Genomic DNA, 17,305 nt, shown 5'->3' with positions numbered 1-17,305 from the left:
TCACATAATTTTTTTAAAATGTTATACATAACTATTATTTTCTATTTTCATTGAGTTTTTTTTTAACCAACAGTACTTCTAATCAGAAATATCAAATATTCATTATTCTTCAGAATTTTAACCCTTTAAATGCAAGGTTTTTGTCATAAGTAGGTTAAGCAGTTAAGTAGATCAAGTCCAAGTCAAAAGCCTAGAATGACACCCAGAAATAATACGTCATGTTTTTCTGCTTTGTTGGCTGTGGGATCAAAAATGTCAGTTTGAATGGGTTTCAGGGGAGCATTTTTTTTACCTTAACAGTCTGAATATAACTATTTAGTTTCCACAGTGTATTTTAGACTTATTGTAGGAGCAAAGCTGGAAATTCAAAAATTAAACAAAAACACACAATCTTGCTAAAATATATGCCATATGCATAAACACAGCAAAATTATCAAAAAGTGCATAAAATGCACCAAACAGCCCCTAAGGGTTAATATTTTCAATAAAATTACATATGTAACATCTGGCCTATATGTTACTAAAATTACACCCTGACAAATATAGCTCTTCTTTTCAGAGATTATTCAAATTAAATTACTAAATAAAGACAATAATGGAAGCTCAGCGGTGATGTGCTGTTATGATATAAAGATGAAGTGACTGAATAACCAAACAGAGTAGACATCAGATGCAGAAGTTTCTCTGCTTTTCTTTAACAGTACAAAAAAAGTGGGTTTCCTTTTCTGCCTGTAATGTTTAGTAGTTTGTAACAAATGTCTTTTTAAGTAAGCTCATTTCTTGTCACACGCTGCCCTCTGCTGGAATAAATCAGACAGGAAGGGGTCATGTTACAAAATAATTGCCATTTCAGGTAAAATGTAACTCTTTATCTATACAGCTATTTTATATAATATTTTTTTACAACAATATTTGAGCTGTTGGACTGTGAAAAAGTCACATATCATGCTGCCATTTCCCTTTACAGTTCCTTAGAGATTATTAAGATTGAACACGGTACCCACGAAAGGGCTATTTTAGCGTCAGTCGATGACTACAACTTGTGTGAGGCACTGCTCACCAGTGACTCATTCTGTTAGTAAACAAAAAATTTGGGCTTTCTAATAAGTGAATTTTGAGGAGTGTGTAATCAGTTACTCAATATGTTCAACCCAAACGTATTAGGTGACTCATTGATGTGGTTTACAATTAAGAGTCACTGACATGGACTGACTTTCTTGGAAAAAGCACTAGATTAAAAATAATTTAACAATTATTACACATTTAAAAAAAAAAAAAGCAAAAAATGTTTTTAAAAAGCATAAATATTTAAAACAAAGTATTATTTAATAAATGCAATTAATATATTTATTTATTTCATGCTTTTGAAGATCTTTTCAGGATGATTTTTAAAAAATCATTACAGACTTATTTTTGGAAAAATCATCTTCCTATTTGAGGACTTAGGTGAACAGTTTACGTGGTCTTTAGCAGAGGCAGGTTTTACATATAAATACGTTTTTCAGTGTGTTTATATTTTACTGACTGCAAAGTATAAAAATAAAGAACACAGTGAGTTCAGTGTTAGGTTTCAAATTTGTAATATTAGAAATGTGGACTTTTACACAGATGACTCATTTTGACAAAAGAAATTAAAAGGGTAAATGAAATTTGAGTGGCATTTAAGACGTCTTTCATTCAAATGTAAGACTATTTAATGACTTTTAAGGCCTGAAAAAGTTGAATTTAAGACATTTTAAGGACTGAATTTAAGACCTTTTTTTAACATTATTTCTTTTTTGCTTTTATTCAGATCGGACAGCAAGCGTGAACGGGGGAGGAAGAGAGGATGACATGAAGCAAAGGGCCGAGATTGGAGTTGAACCCGCGGCCGCTGCAGCGAGGAGCAAGCCTCTGTACGTGGGGCGCCCGCTCTACCAAATGAGCTACTGGGCACCTAAAATTTAAGACATTTTAAGTCTTAAAAGGCTTGCAGACAACTTGTAAAAAAAATATTGTGTTTGCATGCATGCATTTTTTGAAATTGATTTTTTACAAGTTGCCTGAAAGTCCTTAAAAAGTCTTAAATTTGATAATAACCCACATATGGCTCCTTTTTATTGTTGTCTTATTTATGTCCTGACAAAACCTTGTTGTGGACAGTAACACAAAACTTGCCATTTTCTTTGGCTGTTGCTAAATAGAAATGTTTGTTATAACTTATGAACAATATATTTTGTTGATTTTTAAAAACCAAACTTTGAATGCTTAGTTGAGAAAACATTCTGGTGAACTGAAATGTTACCGCAAAGCTTGACACTAAAACGTAGACAAGACATTTGTCTGACACACGTATGTGAAAGATTAAAAAAAACAAACAACAAACACTTAAGCAATTATAACAATGACAAAAAAGAGTTGTTTTTTTTCCATTTTATTTTTACAAAGATTCCACCGCTCCAGCGTCACACTCAGAAATTCCTGCAAAACAAAAGAGGCAAAGAGGAGAGGAAATTAATTTAGTTGTCCAACCCAAACATCCTGCCAGGATTTTCTAAAGAAATGACGATGCAAACTCTTTCCAATAACGTCCAATCAAATGTGAAATTGTAAAGCTTTCCATAGTTTCAGCTCAGAAAACAGAGAGCGGCTGTGGTTTTCCTCTCAGCAGCAGCAGCACTGGTATCTAAATCAACCTTTATTTTTAACCTGAAATCAGGTTTATTAAGAAGAAAGACAAGCACCTCACCCACTCAGTCACATTTTAAGACAAGTTAATGAAGATTAAATAAAAAATCCCACCATAGTTACAAAATGTGAGAACGGTTTCTTACTTTGCGACGATGGAGTCGTTCTTTGCCAGCCTCAGGATGGAGTCGTCAGACTCTCCCTGCCGGAGGAAAAAACACGTTTGTTTACACAACAACCTCACGGCAGAGGAGCGTTTACGAAAGAAACCACCAACACAAACTTCTCCTCCTCGACTCTTCCTTCGACTCCAAACATGAAGCAGGACTGAGGACAAATGTCATTCGTTTTCTTAAACGTTATTTTAAATGACTAATAAATCTACCTTCTAAAGTCTGTGGAGACAACAATCATTCATCTGCTGTCTAATTCATGACTGAAAGACAGAAACTGCAAATCCATAAAAACAATAGGGAAGTGGAAGTGTGGGGGACATCTGTACTGGTAACACAAAGTCATTATTCATTTTACAAAAAAGCACAGTGAGAATTATTCATAACGTACATACTAACAGAGCTTATATTATATCAGGATTATTTAATCTGAAAGATTTAGCTGAGTTACACACAAAAAGCGGAGTACTACCAGGGGAAAAAAATAATGGATAAAAAACCCACGAGATGGCATCACAGTCGCATACTGAAGCAGCATAATTTCCTAAAATTCTTGTCCCTAAAACTGTTACAATACCTTCATAATTTAGCACCAAATATTTTATGCAAAATTATCAGCAAGCAGCAACTGTGAAATTGCACATCGGAAGATTTCTCTGGGGAAGTCGACTGTTTTCATCAAAGGCGCTAACATGTGGAACACAATAACAACCGAAACAAAATTAACACAAGATATTAAGATTTTAACAGGAGTGTTAAAGGTTGGCTTAAGCAAAATCAGGTGTAAGCATTTTTAAACATTTTGTAACTGTATGTAATGTTGATGTCTTTTTTTAATTTTATTTCTTTATTTTCTGTTTGTTGTATTTCCATGTTATCTTGTTGTAAACACTCAGCTTTTTGCCTTTTTTTATACCTTAACTGTTATTGTATACGTTATTGTGTAACCTTGATATTTCTGTTTCTCTTCTTTTTCTTTGCTAAAAGCCTAACTAGGGACAGAGCTGGAAACTAGAAATAGCTAAAATCTTGATGTGAAACATTTGTTACAACAGCCTTTGTAAGAGGTGGAGGTGCACTTTGTTAATTCGCATTGTCCCCATTAAAAAAACTACATTAATAAATAAATGTGTATTTCAGTGATTGGTGTCAAACTGTGGATTTCTTAACAGAATGATTTAAAGTGTTTTAAAAATATTTTTCAGTTTAAGAAGATGTATAAAGACAAAATCAACTATATGAAGCAATATGGTCAAATCTGTCCCCTTGTTGAAGGTGACTTATGGTGTGTGTATTTATTTTCTCTCTGACTTTACTTTAAATATTGTTTGTTAAGTAACAGTGATTGACAGACCATATTTTTCTATGGTTTATTCATGTTCAGTTTTCGGGTCATGCACTGTGTATTAGAGAAGTTTAGAATCTAAATCTGATTGTTGTGCATTTACAGGAGCGGAAACAATTAGGATGAAATAAGGAAAAAAGTGTTGGATAATGTGTTTATAGGACAGCAGTAACAGTACGATGCAACGGACGCTCGGCTGAGACGTACCATTCTGCGGATGGCGCCACAGATGGCGTAGGTCTTGAACTGACCGTTGAAGCGACCGGTGCCTTTGTCAACCTGCGGAGGACAGAGCGAACTGGTTAGGAACATTTCAAGTCCAAGACAACAGCTGCATATCAGACACCTGCAGCTTTTCTGCAACGCCGCTTTTAGAATTACTGAAGTCCTTCAAATGAAGATACCGTCAAACTTAAAATTAACAGTCCGGGCTTTAAATTCCTTTGACATAAAAACGGCAGCGCAGCAAAGATGGAAATACAATCAAAGTCTTTCATTAAATTTCTTTTTTTTTGCGTTTCTGTTGTTTGCTTTGCCGGTAATATCGTCTTCTTTGGTGCTCATGGTTTCAGTAAAATTAACTGAATGGACGAGAGTGCGGATTATTTGACATGGACCGTTCATGTTTTTAGTAAACGTCTGAAAATCACGGCATTCTGGGAAACGGTATGTAAGGAGTAAAAGAAAATACTAGGATATGACATCCCTAACAGTTTAGTTTTCTATCGATGTAAAATCTCTGTAGACAATCTTACTGCCATTAATAAATATTTGAACAAAATACTGCACACATCACTGGGAACTGGGGTAAGAAAACGCCACCAACGAAGGACCAGTGATTAACGACTGTGGAGGAAATATTTAATGAAAAAACAGAAACATACTGAGACTACAAGAAGCACAACTGGACAGAAAATTGGAGAAATGGATGGATGCAAAATATATACATATATATATGCACCCCAGCATTTTTTGTTTTTTTGTTATTTAAGTGTTATTATTCTTGTCATAACTAACATTTTAATGTGTGTTATTAAAGATCTAAGCGAGGAAAATAAAAACTGAACTGGGTGACTGAATTGAGAGTTTTAGCAGGCTAACGTGTGTGTAACACAATCATACTGACTAAAGTTTAAACGCTGCCTGATCGAAGCTGCTTGTAGCACAAATAAACAACAACAAAAAAATCAAAGACACGGCAGCATGTTAAGTACTTGTCATTTGTAACGAACCTTTAGGGGATTTTTGGTGCATTTTACGTGTTTTTCATTCTTCATTTTTGATATTTCAATACATGATAGTCGATAAAATGTGTTAACAAAATTGTTAAATTCATACTGTTAAGTGCAAAAGAATAAGCCATTAAACCCATTTAAAGTGCATTTTTTGATCCCACAGCCAGCAAAGCACACAAACGTGAATTGTATTATTTCTGGGCGTCATTCTGGGCTTTTTTTCCACCTGATGACATAATTTGTGTCATATTTGGCATGTGGAGAAAATACATGCCATCTCCACTGGGTGCACTGTCACAATCAGTGTTGCTGCAAATCATTGACATATTCCAGAGTGGGATAATACTAGAAAATAATATTGATAATAATAATAATAAATAAACAAATACATTTTTAAAAAATAAAAACAAACTACTAATATTGCATGCAGTATAAATATTTTTTTTTGTTTTTTTTCCCTTTATCTAAAAACAGTGGCATCATGACAAAAACCTGGTATTTAAAGGGTTAAAGTTCTGAAAACTAATGGATATTTTATAAATATAATTAGGACTACTGTTGGTGTAAGAATTAACTCAATTAAAGTAGAAAATCATATTAATGTATAATATTTTTAGAAGTTTAATTTGAAAAGTGCATTTTGTGAGCAGACTGATCTGAATGTGTGTAGTATTAAAGCGGGCCTCAAGGGGTTAATTGAAAGAAGCAGCATTGGCAGGTACGGCCCTCGGACAATACCTGCATTTTTGTCACATAACTCACTGACAGTGTTTACAGTGACAACCAGCATAATAACACTAATCTTCTAAAACTGATCTATTCATATCTGACAGAACTTTTCCGGTCTGTTTCTATGCAGCGAGTCTGTTTGACGACAGATAATATCCCAGCTTCACCGTTTGTGACAGTTTCTCCTCTAAATATTCGCCCTCTCTCCCATCCTGCAGCTGTGGTTTGCTTCTGAGGCAAAATCCATGCAAATATTCTCAGCCCACACCGAGACAACGGTTTGGTTTACAACTAAACACAAACCAAATTCAGACAGGAGAGCGTGCGTCACCGAGCTGGTGGACGGCCTTACTGCAGTCTGCACGTTGTCATACAAAAACAGAGACTAAATTCAAAAACAAGGTGCATTATATCTTCAATAGTATGAATAAGACCGAGTAACTCTAAAGCTGCATTTCATTTCTGTAGCACGGCTCCGCTCACCTCGACTCGACTCTACTGGTTGGTTATTATTTAGGACTGCATGCTGCAGGGCTCATGATTTCTCCAAAGCCAAACGAGCATCTTTTTTAGGGTTTGAGGACATTTTGGGCCTGGAACTGACCTCAGTGTAAGGGTCTGGGTGGATCCTCGGCCAAGTCAATGTTTTGATAAACAAGCTCAATTTTGTGCTTTGTTGTAGTTTAAAATAAAACAGCATCAAGCTTGTTTATGTAAAAAAGGTGCCAGTGAAGGATTCCCTGTACCCACTGACTGAAGTCCTCCCAAAGACCCTAATGTCCTAAAATCCTTCAAACATCTAGAAATGTCCTAAAATCCTTGAAACATCCTCAAGTCATAGTAATGTCTCAAAATCACAGAAACATCCTAATATCACAAAAATGTACGCTAAATCCTAAAAATGTCTTAATATCCTAGAAAACCATGAACTATGAGGTAAAAATGAGGTTTGATCTCATTAGGGTTAAAGTAAAACAACACGTCATCTGTAATAACCATGATTGGGGGTCTGGACAACACTTTTTAGGAGAGTAAAAACATGCAGTTGATTCATAAATGCAAATAGTAAACATGAGTGGTTTCTCAGAGCAGAGGATCCATGCTGTGTGTCATTTTTTGCTTTGGATCATTACTAAAATTGTTTTTTTTTGTTGTTGTTTTTTTTTTACTGTGTCTGTATTAAGATGAAACACCTACAAGAAATGTTGGCCTTATTTCAAAACAATGTTTTTGAAAAAACAATGTTTAATACTCAAACTAATGCATCAATCAGGGTATTATTATCATTATTAACAATGACTAACATGATTAACCATCACAACAGCGGATATAAAAAGAGGTAATCTCAGCACATGCTTTTTTTTTTTTACATATATGAAATAATAAACTTTAAGACTGAAATCCATTTTACCTCAGCGATGTTGATCTGGATGGAGGCGTGGTCCTTGGCTCCAATGATTCTGTTGCTAGCAGAGCTGCAAAATACACACACACACACACACATTTTAATTTAATGTTGACCCACATTCACGCTGTTTTTCATGTTGTATATTTCAGCCGAGCTTCAATGCATCAATTCCTCCTCGCTAACTAAAGTGTATTTTTCACCGACACAAAATGTAACCACAGGCCACTTTTTTAAGATATATTCAATTCTGTTAAATCTCAGTTACCCGAGTACAGTAACAAACTCTAAATGAGCGCATTCACTCAACACAAGAACAAACTTATTTCCACTTTATGCGACCATATACTCCCCAACTTTAATTCCACTACATCTCAGAGGTAAATATTGTACTTTTACTGCATTACATTTGTCTGACAGCTTCAGTTTATTTCCAGATGACAGTTTTTCATCCCTTCCTGTTCAGTGAAACTACACATTTCCAGATGTGCCGATGTTTAATGCTATAAACTGAAGGGTGTGAGGAAAATTCTACTTCCTGGGCTAAATAACTCTTTAAAAACCCTCTTGGATCAACTGGAAAATGTATTGTCACAAAACGGGACACGGAGCTGTTTTACTGACTTTTAAGGGGACTCTCAAAAAAAGTGAGGTTTCGACCCACACACAGTCACAGAGTGGTGTGCGCCTGATGTTCCCATCAGCTCACATCAAAAGTGTCTCAAAACTCACAAATTGTAACCTAGAAAGTGTTTTCTGAACTTGATATTTGCCTTAACACTGATTAAACTTACAGGCAACATCGTGCCAGACTGTAACTTCAAACAGAGATGATTTTATAATATTTACGATCATCTATTCATCAAGAAACACTTGGTTTTTGCTCCTTGTCGATATACTTAAGCTGTAGATGGTCTTCTAGAAGGTAAATCAATTAACTCAATTTTAAATTTAACAATTATTGATAAGGTGAAATTTACTGGTGACAAACTGATGTTGGGGTTTTATGATTTAACGTTAAGTTTAACCAATTTAACGCAAATGCTACCAAGCGTTTGTCTGATACCTGTCAGTGTAAAGTTAGCTTCGTAACAGTTAGATTATCTAAATTTCAAAATTAATTTATTATATAATTATTATTATATTATATATAACTAAAATCAATGCATTATATAATTTATTATTATTATTATTAATAATAATTGTTTTTGCAAAATATTGTTAACAATAACTTTGAGACTTTTTCAAGTGAAAAGTGCATTATTTCTACCATTTATTATTAGGATTACTATTATGTCATTTCACAGTTTGTTTTATATATATATATATATATATATATATATATATATATATATATATGTATATGTTCATTCATATTTGTTTTTTTTGGCTCATTTCAGTGTATAATATCAAAAATAATAACAAAAACCCAGGATGCACTTTTTTCTCATCACTTCTACATATTCCATGAAAAAACAGGAGCATTAAAATCATACAAAACCTGACCCTTTCTCACTAATATCACAAGCAGCTGTAAATACAAACGGCCAACCTCTCTATATTTACCATTCGTTATTACAAATCATATTAAATGTAGCTACAAAAACAGAAACAATCAATTACAGCCCTCTTAACGTTAGTGTTACTCAGAACATTTATAATGTCCAGTGGGCAAAACCATATGTCCTAAAAATCACACAAATGTCCAAAAATCTGAAACATAAAATCCTACAAACGTCCAAAAATCCCACAAAAAAAGGAGAAAAAATTATATATGTGTATGTGTATATACACACACTACATATATATAGTTGGCCCACACATACACATCAATTGGACTTATACCAAAAGTTCAATTTTTCACAAGTGTAATTATCTTCTGTGTGCAATTGGTCTACATATTTTCTTTTTCTAGACCGTTGGAGGTGGCACCTTGTAATTTTATGTTACTATATTTGCACCTTGTTTTTTTTTTATTATACTTGGCAACTTTTTATTATCTACTACTTTTACATTTGTATTTTTTATTTTATTTTTCTTTCTATTCTTTTGCTGTTTATCCTGCACCTCACAGCTGTAACAGCGCGAATTTCCCCACTGTGGGACTAATACAGAATCGTCTCATTTTACACACACACACACACACACACACACACACACACACACACACGTGTCTCTACCTCTTCTTTCTATTTTTGGGGCAATTTCGTTGTTTATTGCCTTCGTCCCACAGAAATAAGGCCAGTTTGCTCAGGTTTCAAAGGGTTAATTAAGGATCTGAGCAATGACACAGTAAAAAAAACACTCACCATTTACGTGGGACGTACAGGTCCACAAACTCACCGGCGTCGTTCTGCATGTTTTCGGGTTGTGCAGGTGGTCGCTTACAAATCTGAAATAACGAAAAGAGACAAAACACGGAAATCAGAAACGACGGTGCGCTTTTTTAACTTCGTGCGCCGAGTAGCTAACATTACGGTAACTCCGGCAACTCTACAGCGGTCATTTAACATTTTAACAGCAGCTTATTCCTTATAAACTAGTCAAAATATAGCTGAAAATCAACAATAAAGAGTTTATTTCTTTAAACGTGTTTACACCAAACAGCACTAACAGGGCAGTTAGCCGGTTAGCTCGTCGGTTAGCATGCTACGGAGCGACATCACGGCCGCATGTGGCTGCTCACACACTCCACCTAAGCCCGCCTTTACACACAGTTTCTGCCGGAAACACCGACAAAAGGATCCTCTACAGGTACACGAGCAGGTTCATTTAAACGACAATCACAAAAAATACAGGCTAAATGGGGACAAAAGACGATTTTTTAACGTTTTTAGGACGACAGCTCGACAGAAACTCACCGTACACGACAAATGGCCGACAGGAAAGAAAGAGCCGCCGACCCGGAAGAAGAAATATCGACTTCCTCGTGTTGTTTTTTTCGCCACCTGCTGGCATTTAAAATATACATATATATTTTCAAATTATGAAATACATTGTACAGACATACCATTAAGTTTAAAACATTAAAAATATAATATAAGTATTATATTTGAAACTATTTCAAATACATAAAAACAAAGACAACAAAAATAATAATAACAACCATACTACCACCACCACCACTACTACTACTACTACTACTACTACTACTAATAACAATATAATAATAATAATAATAATAATAATAATAATAATAATAATAATAATAACAACAACAACAAAATATCTTTAGAAAATTATTTTATTAAAAGCTAGGGAAAAATGTATTTCAAAAAACTATATTTATATGTATCAGAATTACATTTTTTTTAAAGTTCATATTTCATATTTAAGGTCGTTTTTCTCCCCTTTATTTTATTTTATATTGTAACTTCATACTAATTTTTTGCTAATAGGTAATGTCCCAAACATCTTTTTTATGTTACATTTCTGTTTCGGTAAAAAAAAAACTGATTTCCAACTCAGGCTGGTCGTTTCACTCGTAGTTAGTAGAAAGTCGAAATAGTCAGTTGTTTTTTCATGGCTGATACAAAAAGTCCACACATTCTGATTATAGTTGTTTTTTAAAACAGTTTATTTAAGATACAGTAAACTCAAGCATGATAACATTTCATAATGCACATAATGCTCAATGATTAGTTTTCACAATTGTACTGAATACAAATATTCTGAAAGTATTAAGGGACTGTACTTTATTTAACAGCTGAGGTTTGACTTTGTTTCTTTTCATATTTCTTAATTCTCCCCAAAGCTACAAATATTCCCCCATGAGCCTCTCTGAATGATTGGGGGAAACGCATGACCCATCTCCTTTATAAATAACCATATTTCACTGTTTCTGGCTATCATAGATTTAGGAGATTTTTTTTAAAGATAACATGCCTCTCACACCATCTCGCAACTTTTGGGCTTCTGAGAATATTTATTTTCATTTATTTCTCTTGAGAATGAGACCTAGTGTCTCAATTACATTGCCTGTATAAATAAAAGTTAAACAAAATAAAATTAAATTTAAAATAAATACGAAATAATTAATTTAAAGTTGAGCAAAACTGCTTCTCCAGTGCTTAAAAATTATCTGCATTGTTTCCCAAATTACATGATACATGTAACAAATGTGCGATGCACTGCATACTAAATCTTACAAACAAAGCATGAAGGGTTTTATTTTCTCCAGAAAATCGGATTCCCCTTGCAAACATCTTACACCGCCAAAAATAAAGCAACTTAAAAAATTTCATCATGTGAAAAAACATGTTAATTCATGTCACTGACATAGTACAGACAATTTCAGCTATGATTGTTTCTATAATGAAATTAGATTTAGCCTTTCATAAAGAATGAGATTTTATAATACATTACATTAATGCCATAAAGTGAAAGTAGTCCTAATAATATAAAAACTATTCTGCGTTCTACTTTTGCTAATGCAACTGCATCAGGGACTGCGATTTGTCCTGATGTCCAGTGGTCACTATCATTGTCTCTTGACACATGTGCATCCCACAGCCAGATTAAAGGGACACTTGCACCTCACAGTATCATTATCATTGCTGCCGCGTATACTCTCGAACACTGAAACCTGGAGGACGATAGGCTTGGCGATCATGGTCTCGTCAGAGCAGTCCCCACAAGCAGCGTACTCAATGTGTTGGGGCTCTCTGCCGTTTTTAGTATCAACACTGGAAAAAAGGGAAAGAAATGTCCATGAATAAATGTAAGTACAAATGGATGCAGAGTGGCAAATTATAGTGGACACTTAGCGATGGGATTTGGACAGCTATAGAGGACGATATTTATGGACAAAACTAGCCCCTGACAGAGTGCTGAGTGGCCCCCTGACCATTTTCTAACTAACAATAAAAATAGTATGATTCACACTGGGAATTGCTTTGTACTTTTATTATACATAATATGGCAGAGTGCATAAAACAGCATCAAAATAGAGCTTGTTAATCAAACAGTGCCATATGTCCTAAAATCTTAGAAATGTCCAAGAATCCTAGAGATGTCCTGAAATCCTACAAATGTCCAAAAATCTGAAGCATCTTAAAATCCCAGAAACATCATAAAATCTTAGAAATGTACAAAAATCCTAGAAATGTCTTAAATTCCTGGAAATGTCTTAAAATCCAAGAAATGTCCTAAAATCTGAGAAATGTACTAAAATCCTAGAAATGTCCAAAAATCTTAGAAAGATCCAAAAATCATACAAACGTCTTAAAATCACAGAAATGTCTTAAAATTGTAGAAACATCCTAAAGTCCTAGAAACGTCTTAAAATCCTAGAAACATCCTAAAATCCTATAAATGTCCAAAAATCATACAAATGTGTTAAAATCCCAGAAATGTCCTAAAATCCTAGAAATGTCCTGAAATCGTAGAAAAATCCAAAAATCATGGAAATGTCTTAAAAGCGTAGAAACGACGTAGAATTCTACACGTCCTGAAATTCAAGAAATGTCCAAAAATCATGGAAACATCTTAAAAACAAAAGAGGCCACCAAGCAGAACAAGTTGAGTATTTCTGCTTCAGAGCTTTAATTCTTGTTCCAGCGCTTCATTTTACATCTGAATCCAATAAATCCAGGACGTCATATTTTATGGCTGCACTGTTTCATCAGTTAGGTTGATTTTTTGCACAGAGGTGCGAGATTTGGCAGCGTTTGAGCTTCTCTCTGTAGCTTTCTTCTCTTGATGCACCTCTTTCTGGCACTTTGCATGCAACACTATGAATGCCTTCCAGGAGAGACTGAGCTGATGCATCTTATCTGAGCATAACCCGACCCTATCGTTCTAAAAACCCTAGAAATGTCCTGAAATCCCAGAAATGTCCAAAAATCATTTAAACATCCAAGAATCCTTGATATGTCCTAAAATCCTAAAAATGTCCAGAAATTCTAGAAATGTCCTAAAATCAAAGAAATTTACTGAAATCAAAGAAATTTCCAAAAATCATAAAAACATTAAAATCCTAGAAAATTATAAAAGAAATAAAATCCTAGTAACATCTAAAAATCATTCAAACATCCTAAAATCCTAAATAAATTCCTATAAACTCCATAAAATCATAGAAACATCCTGAAATCCTAGACAATGTCTCTAATCCTGGAAATGTCCTGAAATCTAAGAAACGTGCTGCTGTGACTGACGCTTCGCATCCGACACCATGAATGTCTTCCATAAGAGACCCAGCTGATGCATCTGGGTCTAAGCTTAACCTGACCCTATTGTCCTAAAAACCCTAGAAATGTCCTCAAATCCCAGAAATGTCCAACAATCCTAAAAACTTCCTAAAATCCTTGATATGTCCTAAAAAATACTAGATATGTCCAAAAATCACTGAAACGCCCAAGAATCCTTGCTATGTCCTAAAATCCTAAAAGTGTCCAAAAATTCTAGAAATGTCCTTAAATCCATTTCCTAAATTCACAGAAATTTCCCGAAACCACGGAAATTTCCAAAAATCATAAAAACATTAAAAGCCTAGAAATGTCCTGAAATTACAGAAGTATCAAAATCCTAGTAACATCTAAAAACCATACAAACATCCTAAAATTCTAAGTAAAATCCTAGAAAATTTCTCAAACCCTGGAAATGTCCTAAAATCTTAAAAACGTCCAAAAATCCCAGAAATGTCCTAACATGTATGGGGCTTCTGTGACTGACTCTTTGCGTGCGACACCATGAATGTCTTCCAGAAGAGACCCAGCTGATGCGTGTTGGTCTGAGTGAACTCGACTCTCAGTCTGATCTGCTCAGAAGTTTAAGATAAACTTCACTTGTGTAAGTAACTAACTCAAATACTTTCACACAAAATATCTTTTATGCATCCTTATTTGTACTATCAAACTTTGGCAGAGTATCTCTGCTTTGTTCCTCTCCAGCTGTAAAAGAAAAAAGAAAACTCACATCAAATTCCAGGGTGCCACTGAAGAGCTGCCGAGCTCCGACACGTGCTTGAAATCTGGCTGGTGATACGTGGCCAGTTTGCATTTGGGGTCACAGACAGGGCTGCTGCACACTGTCGCCACCAGTCCGGCTAAAAACTGAAAAATATGAATGTGCATGGATTTATATTAGAGTCACATTAAGATGATTCACCAACTTGGCAAAAAAAGAAAGATGATCACTCTCAAAAATAAATAAAAGCTAAAATACCAAAAAATAATCTTCAATGATCATATTGTTGGGAAAATATCTTCAAACCACTATTGTGACCTTTAACCTCTCCACTGGAGGTTAAAGGTATTTTAATTCTATATATTTTATTATATATTTAAACATGATAAACACTGCATGCACTCAAGCGTTAAAGGTCCACTGTGTGGGATTTAACGGCATCTAGAGGTGAGGCTGCAGAACTGAAACTTCTTGGAGAACTATGGCGGCTGATGTTTCACAGAAGCTCATATACCACATCTGTTTCAGAAAGTAGATTTATTTATGCCAAAACAGCATCAGTATACAGTGAAGTATTCAAAACGCTGGACTTTGAGCAAAGTTTTGTGATTTTTCTTTCAAAAACTTTGGGACAAAAGCAAAGAAAAATGTCCCACAAACTGCAAGAAATTAGTAGATTAAAATAAAAGTTATTAAAAAAAAAAGCTAGGGAAAATGTCTAGGGAACTATATTTAGAATTATTGTAATTATATATTTTAAATTATTTTATTTAGGATTTTTTTGCTAAATATTGGGTAATTTTCTTGTACTTTATTTTTTACTTCAAGTTATTTCATTTTATTATTATTATTAATTTATCATTATTGTTATTATTATTAGAAGCATATATATGTGCATATTTGTACACAATTCTTACTTAAACATTTACTTACTTGCTCATTGTCATCGAAATAAAGCCAGTTTTCAAAGGGTCACAAAAAAATCAAGCAATCAAATGCTTGCAATTTGTTCAAACTCCATAAATGCTGCTTGGGGCTTTAATTCTTTAACTACTTCTTCTTTCTTTCCTCGTCTTAAAAGTCTCAGCTAAAAGTGTTTGTGCAGCAAAAATCATGTTTAGATGAAAATTCACTGCATTTCTCGGTTTGTCCACTTTGGGCTACTGTAGAAACAACATGGTGGGCTCTGTGGAAGAGGACCTGCGCCATATTGAGATACATAATTCCTCATTATAAGCTTACAAAAACATGATAGATTTTAGTTCCTTTTTCACTAATTGAACAGTTAGTGAAAGTTTATGTTTGAATAATACATTACATTTCTGCACACAGATGCCCCCTAAATGCAACACACTGGACCTTAAACATTAAAGCACAGCAATGAATAACCTTAAAAGTGCATTAAGTTTATTTTAGTTTGATGCATCAACCACCTAAAGTGTGAAAACTTTTTGAGTTCTACGTTGTTATTTTACCCCCGATATCAGTGGCAGTACTCACCAGCGTTGCGAAGTTCATGTTGTTGCTGAAGAGCATGAGTGAATTCCTCAGAGTCCCTGAAGCAAAGTAAAAGCTGTCCTTCTTCTCTGACCTTGTGTAAACTCTGGTACTCTCTTTCAGAGTTGTCAATGTGCACTCTCGCTCAGGGCACTCTTTTTATGTAGCCTAGTCACTGTGGTGACGACACACATTTGCATCCAGAGGAAAGCACCGCAACCGTGCTGGGCCACTGCCAAATATTGTCATCTCCATTTAAAATTTAACCGTGACTCCTCCACTGTGCGTGTGTTTTGGCTGATTCATTCACCAGACAAAATACACACCCACAGACTCCTAGAATAAGCACGGGATGCCATGGATTCCCTGTTTGTTTTGGCTTCAGTATTGAAGACTATAAATCTGCGTGGAATCTGGCTGAACTTGTGCAAAGCGTCACACATGCAGATGTAGAGTTGCAAAAGTTTGAGATTTTCATGGAGTGATTACTGCTTTAGCAAATATCACATGATTACGCAGTTATTTTATTAGTTACAATGATCTTTAAAGGAATTAACTGATGTTTTTAAAATCTTTTTACAAACGCTTCATCACAGTTAAAATGGGGTTTTTAATGGAAGGATGTGGAAGTAAATAAAAAATTGAGATTTACTTTGCAATTAATTTTTTGAAGCTATAAGCAAATCTACACAGTATGAAAACCATCATAGTTCATACCACAGTATACCATGAAACTGGTATACGACTGCAAAACAGTAAAAAGAAACTATTTGTTTCCATTTCTAAAAGTTCAGCTTGCCTTAAAATTTAAGTCCAGAAGACAAGTTGAGGTATTTTCTGCAATGATTCGACTTAACTTTTCAAGTTCAGTCAGGATTTAATGCAGCACGGAAACAAACTGCTTTTTTTAAAAAGTTAAAACATATATTTTATTTTTTACAGTGAACCCTCCATGTTCCCACGGTCATGGAAAAACCATCATTTTTTTTTTTTTTAACATCTTTTCTTAAAAAACAAACAAACTATAAACCAAGTCTGTGTCTTCTGTGTGCATCAAGCACTGTGACTGACTGTTAAACACATCATTTAAAGTTTTGGAAAATTCATGGATTTTGGTTTGTTATTAACTGTTAACTGCAGCTAGTTGTGCAATTTGACGTAGTTGAAGTGAATATGAACATAATCAGCTCATCAGAAAATGATGCTGAACATCTGGAGTTATATGCTATGATGTAAAGTTCTGTGTATGTTATACGTTATGAATGATTACAGAAATTTCATTACGGGTCCTTAAAAAATCATGGAAAGGTTTTGAAATCGTGTCTACAGGGTCTTACATTTTTCTAAA

The 17,305-nt window shown here is 34.4% G+C and overlaps 2 protein-coding genes across 3 annotated transcripts; both read right to left on the bottom strand.

Annotated features, from left to right (window-relative positions):
* Nucleotides 1-2,397: 2,397 nt before the first annotated feature.
* Nucleotides 2,398-10,499, bottom strand: rps21 (ribosomal protein S21). Of its 2 annotated transcripts, XM_042492198.2 has the most exons (6): nucleotides 10,416-10,499; nucleotides 9,864-9,946; nucleotides 7,561-7,624; nucleotides 4,393-4,464; nucleotides 2,814-2,869; nucleotides 2,398-2,460 (listed from the first exon to the last, which is right to left on the bottom strand). In XM_042492198.2, the coding sequence occupies exons 2-6, from the start codon at nucleotides 9,911-9,913 to the stop codon at nucleotides 2,451-2,453; spliced, it is 252 nt and encodes an 83-aa protein (XP_042348132.1). In that variant the 5' UTR covers nucleotides 9,914-9,946; nucleotides 10,416-10,499; the 3' UTR covers nucleotides 2,398-2,450. The 2 variants fall into 2 exon arrangements, with proteins under 2 accessions (XP_042348132.1, XP_087937809.1); XM_088081683.1 differs by lacking the exon at nucleotides 2,398-2,460 and having other exon boundaries at nucleotides 2,810-2,869.
* Nucleotides 10,500-11,203: 704 nt separating this feature from the next.
* On the bottom strand, nucleotides 11,204-16,076 carry LOC148188636 (uncharacterized). The gene is made up of 3 exons (XM_088081451.1): nucleotides 15,961-16,076; nucleotides 14,470-14,606; nucleotides 11,204-12,239 (listed from the first exon to the last, which is right to left on the bottom strand). Exons 1-3 carry the CDS (start codon nucleotides 15,994-15,996, stop codon nucleotides 12,035-12,037), a joined length of 378 nt encoding a protein of 125 aa, XP_087937577.1. The 5' UTR covers nucleotides 15,997-16,076; the 3' UTR covers nucleotides 11,204-12,034.
* Between the last annotated feature and the right edge of the window lie 1,229 nt (nucleotides 16,077-17,305).

The sequence above is a fragment of the Plectropomus leopardus genome, chromosome 9 (assembly GCF_026936395.1).
Source record: "Plectropomus leopardus strain MGB_pleo_1.0 chromosome 9, ASM2693639v1, whole genome shotgun sequence".
Taxonomy (NCBI): Eukaryota; Metazoa; Chordata; class Actinopteri; order Perciformes; family Serranidae; genus Plectropomus; species Plectropomus leopardus.
The sequence above is the reverse complement of the archived record's forward strand: the minus strand, read 5'-3'. Positions and strand labels throughout refer to the sequence as shown.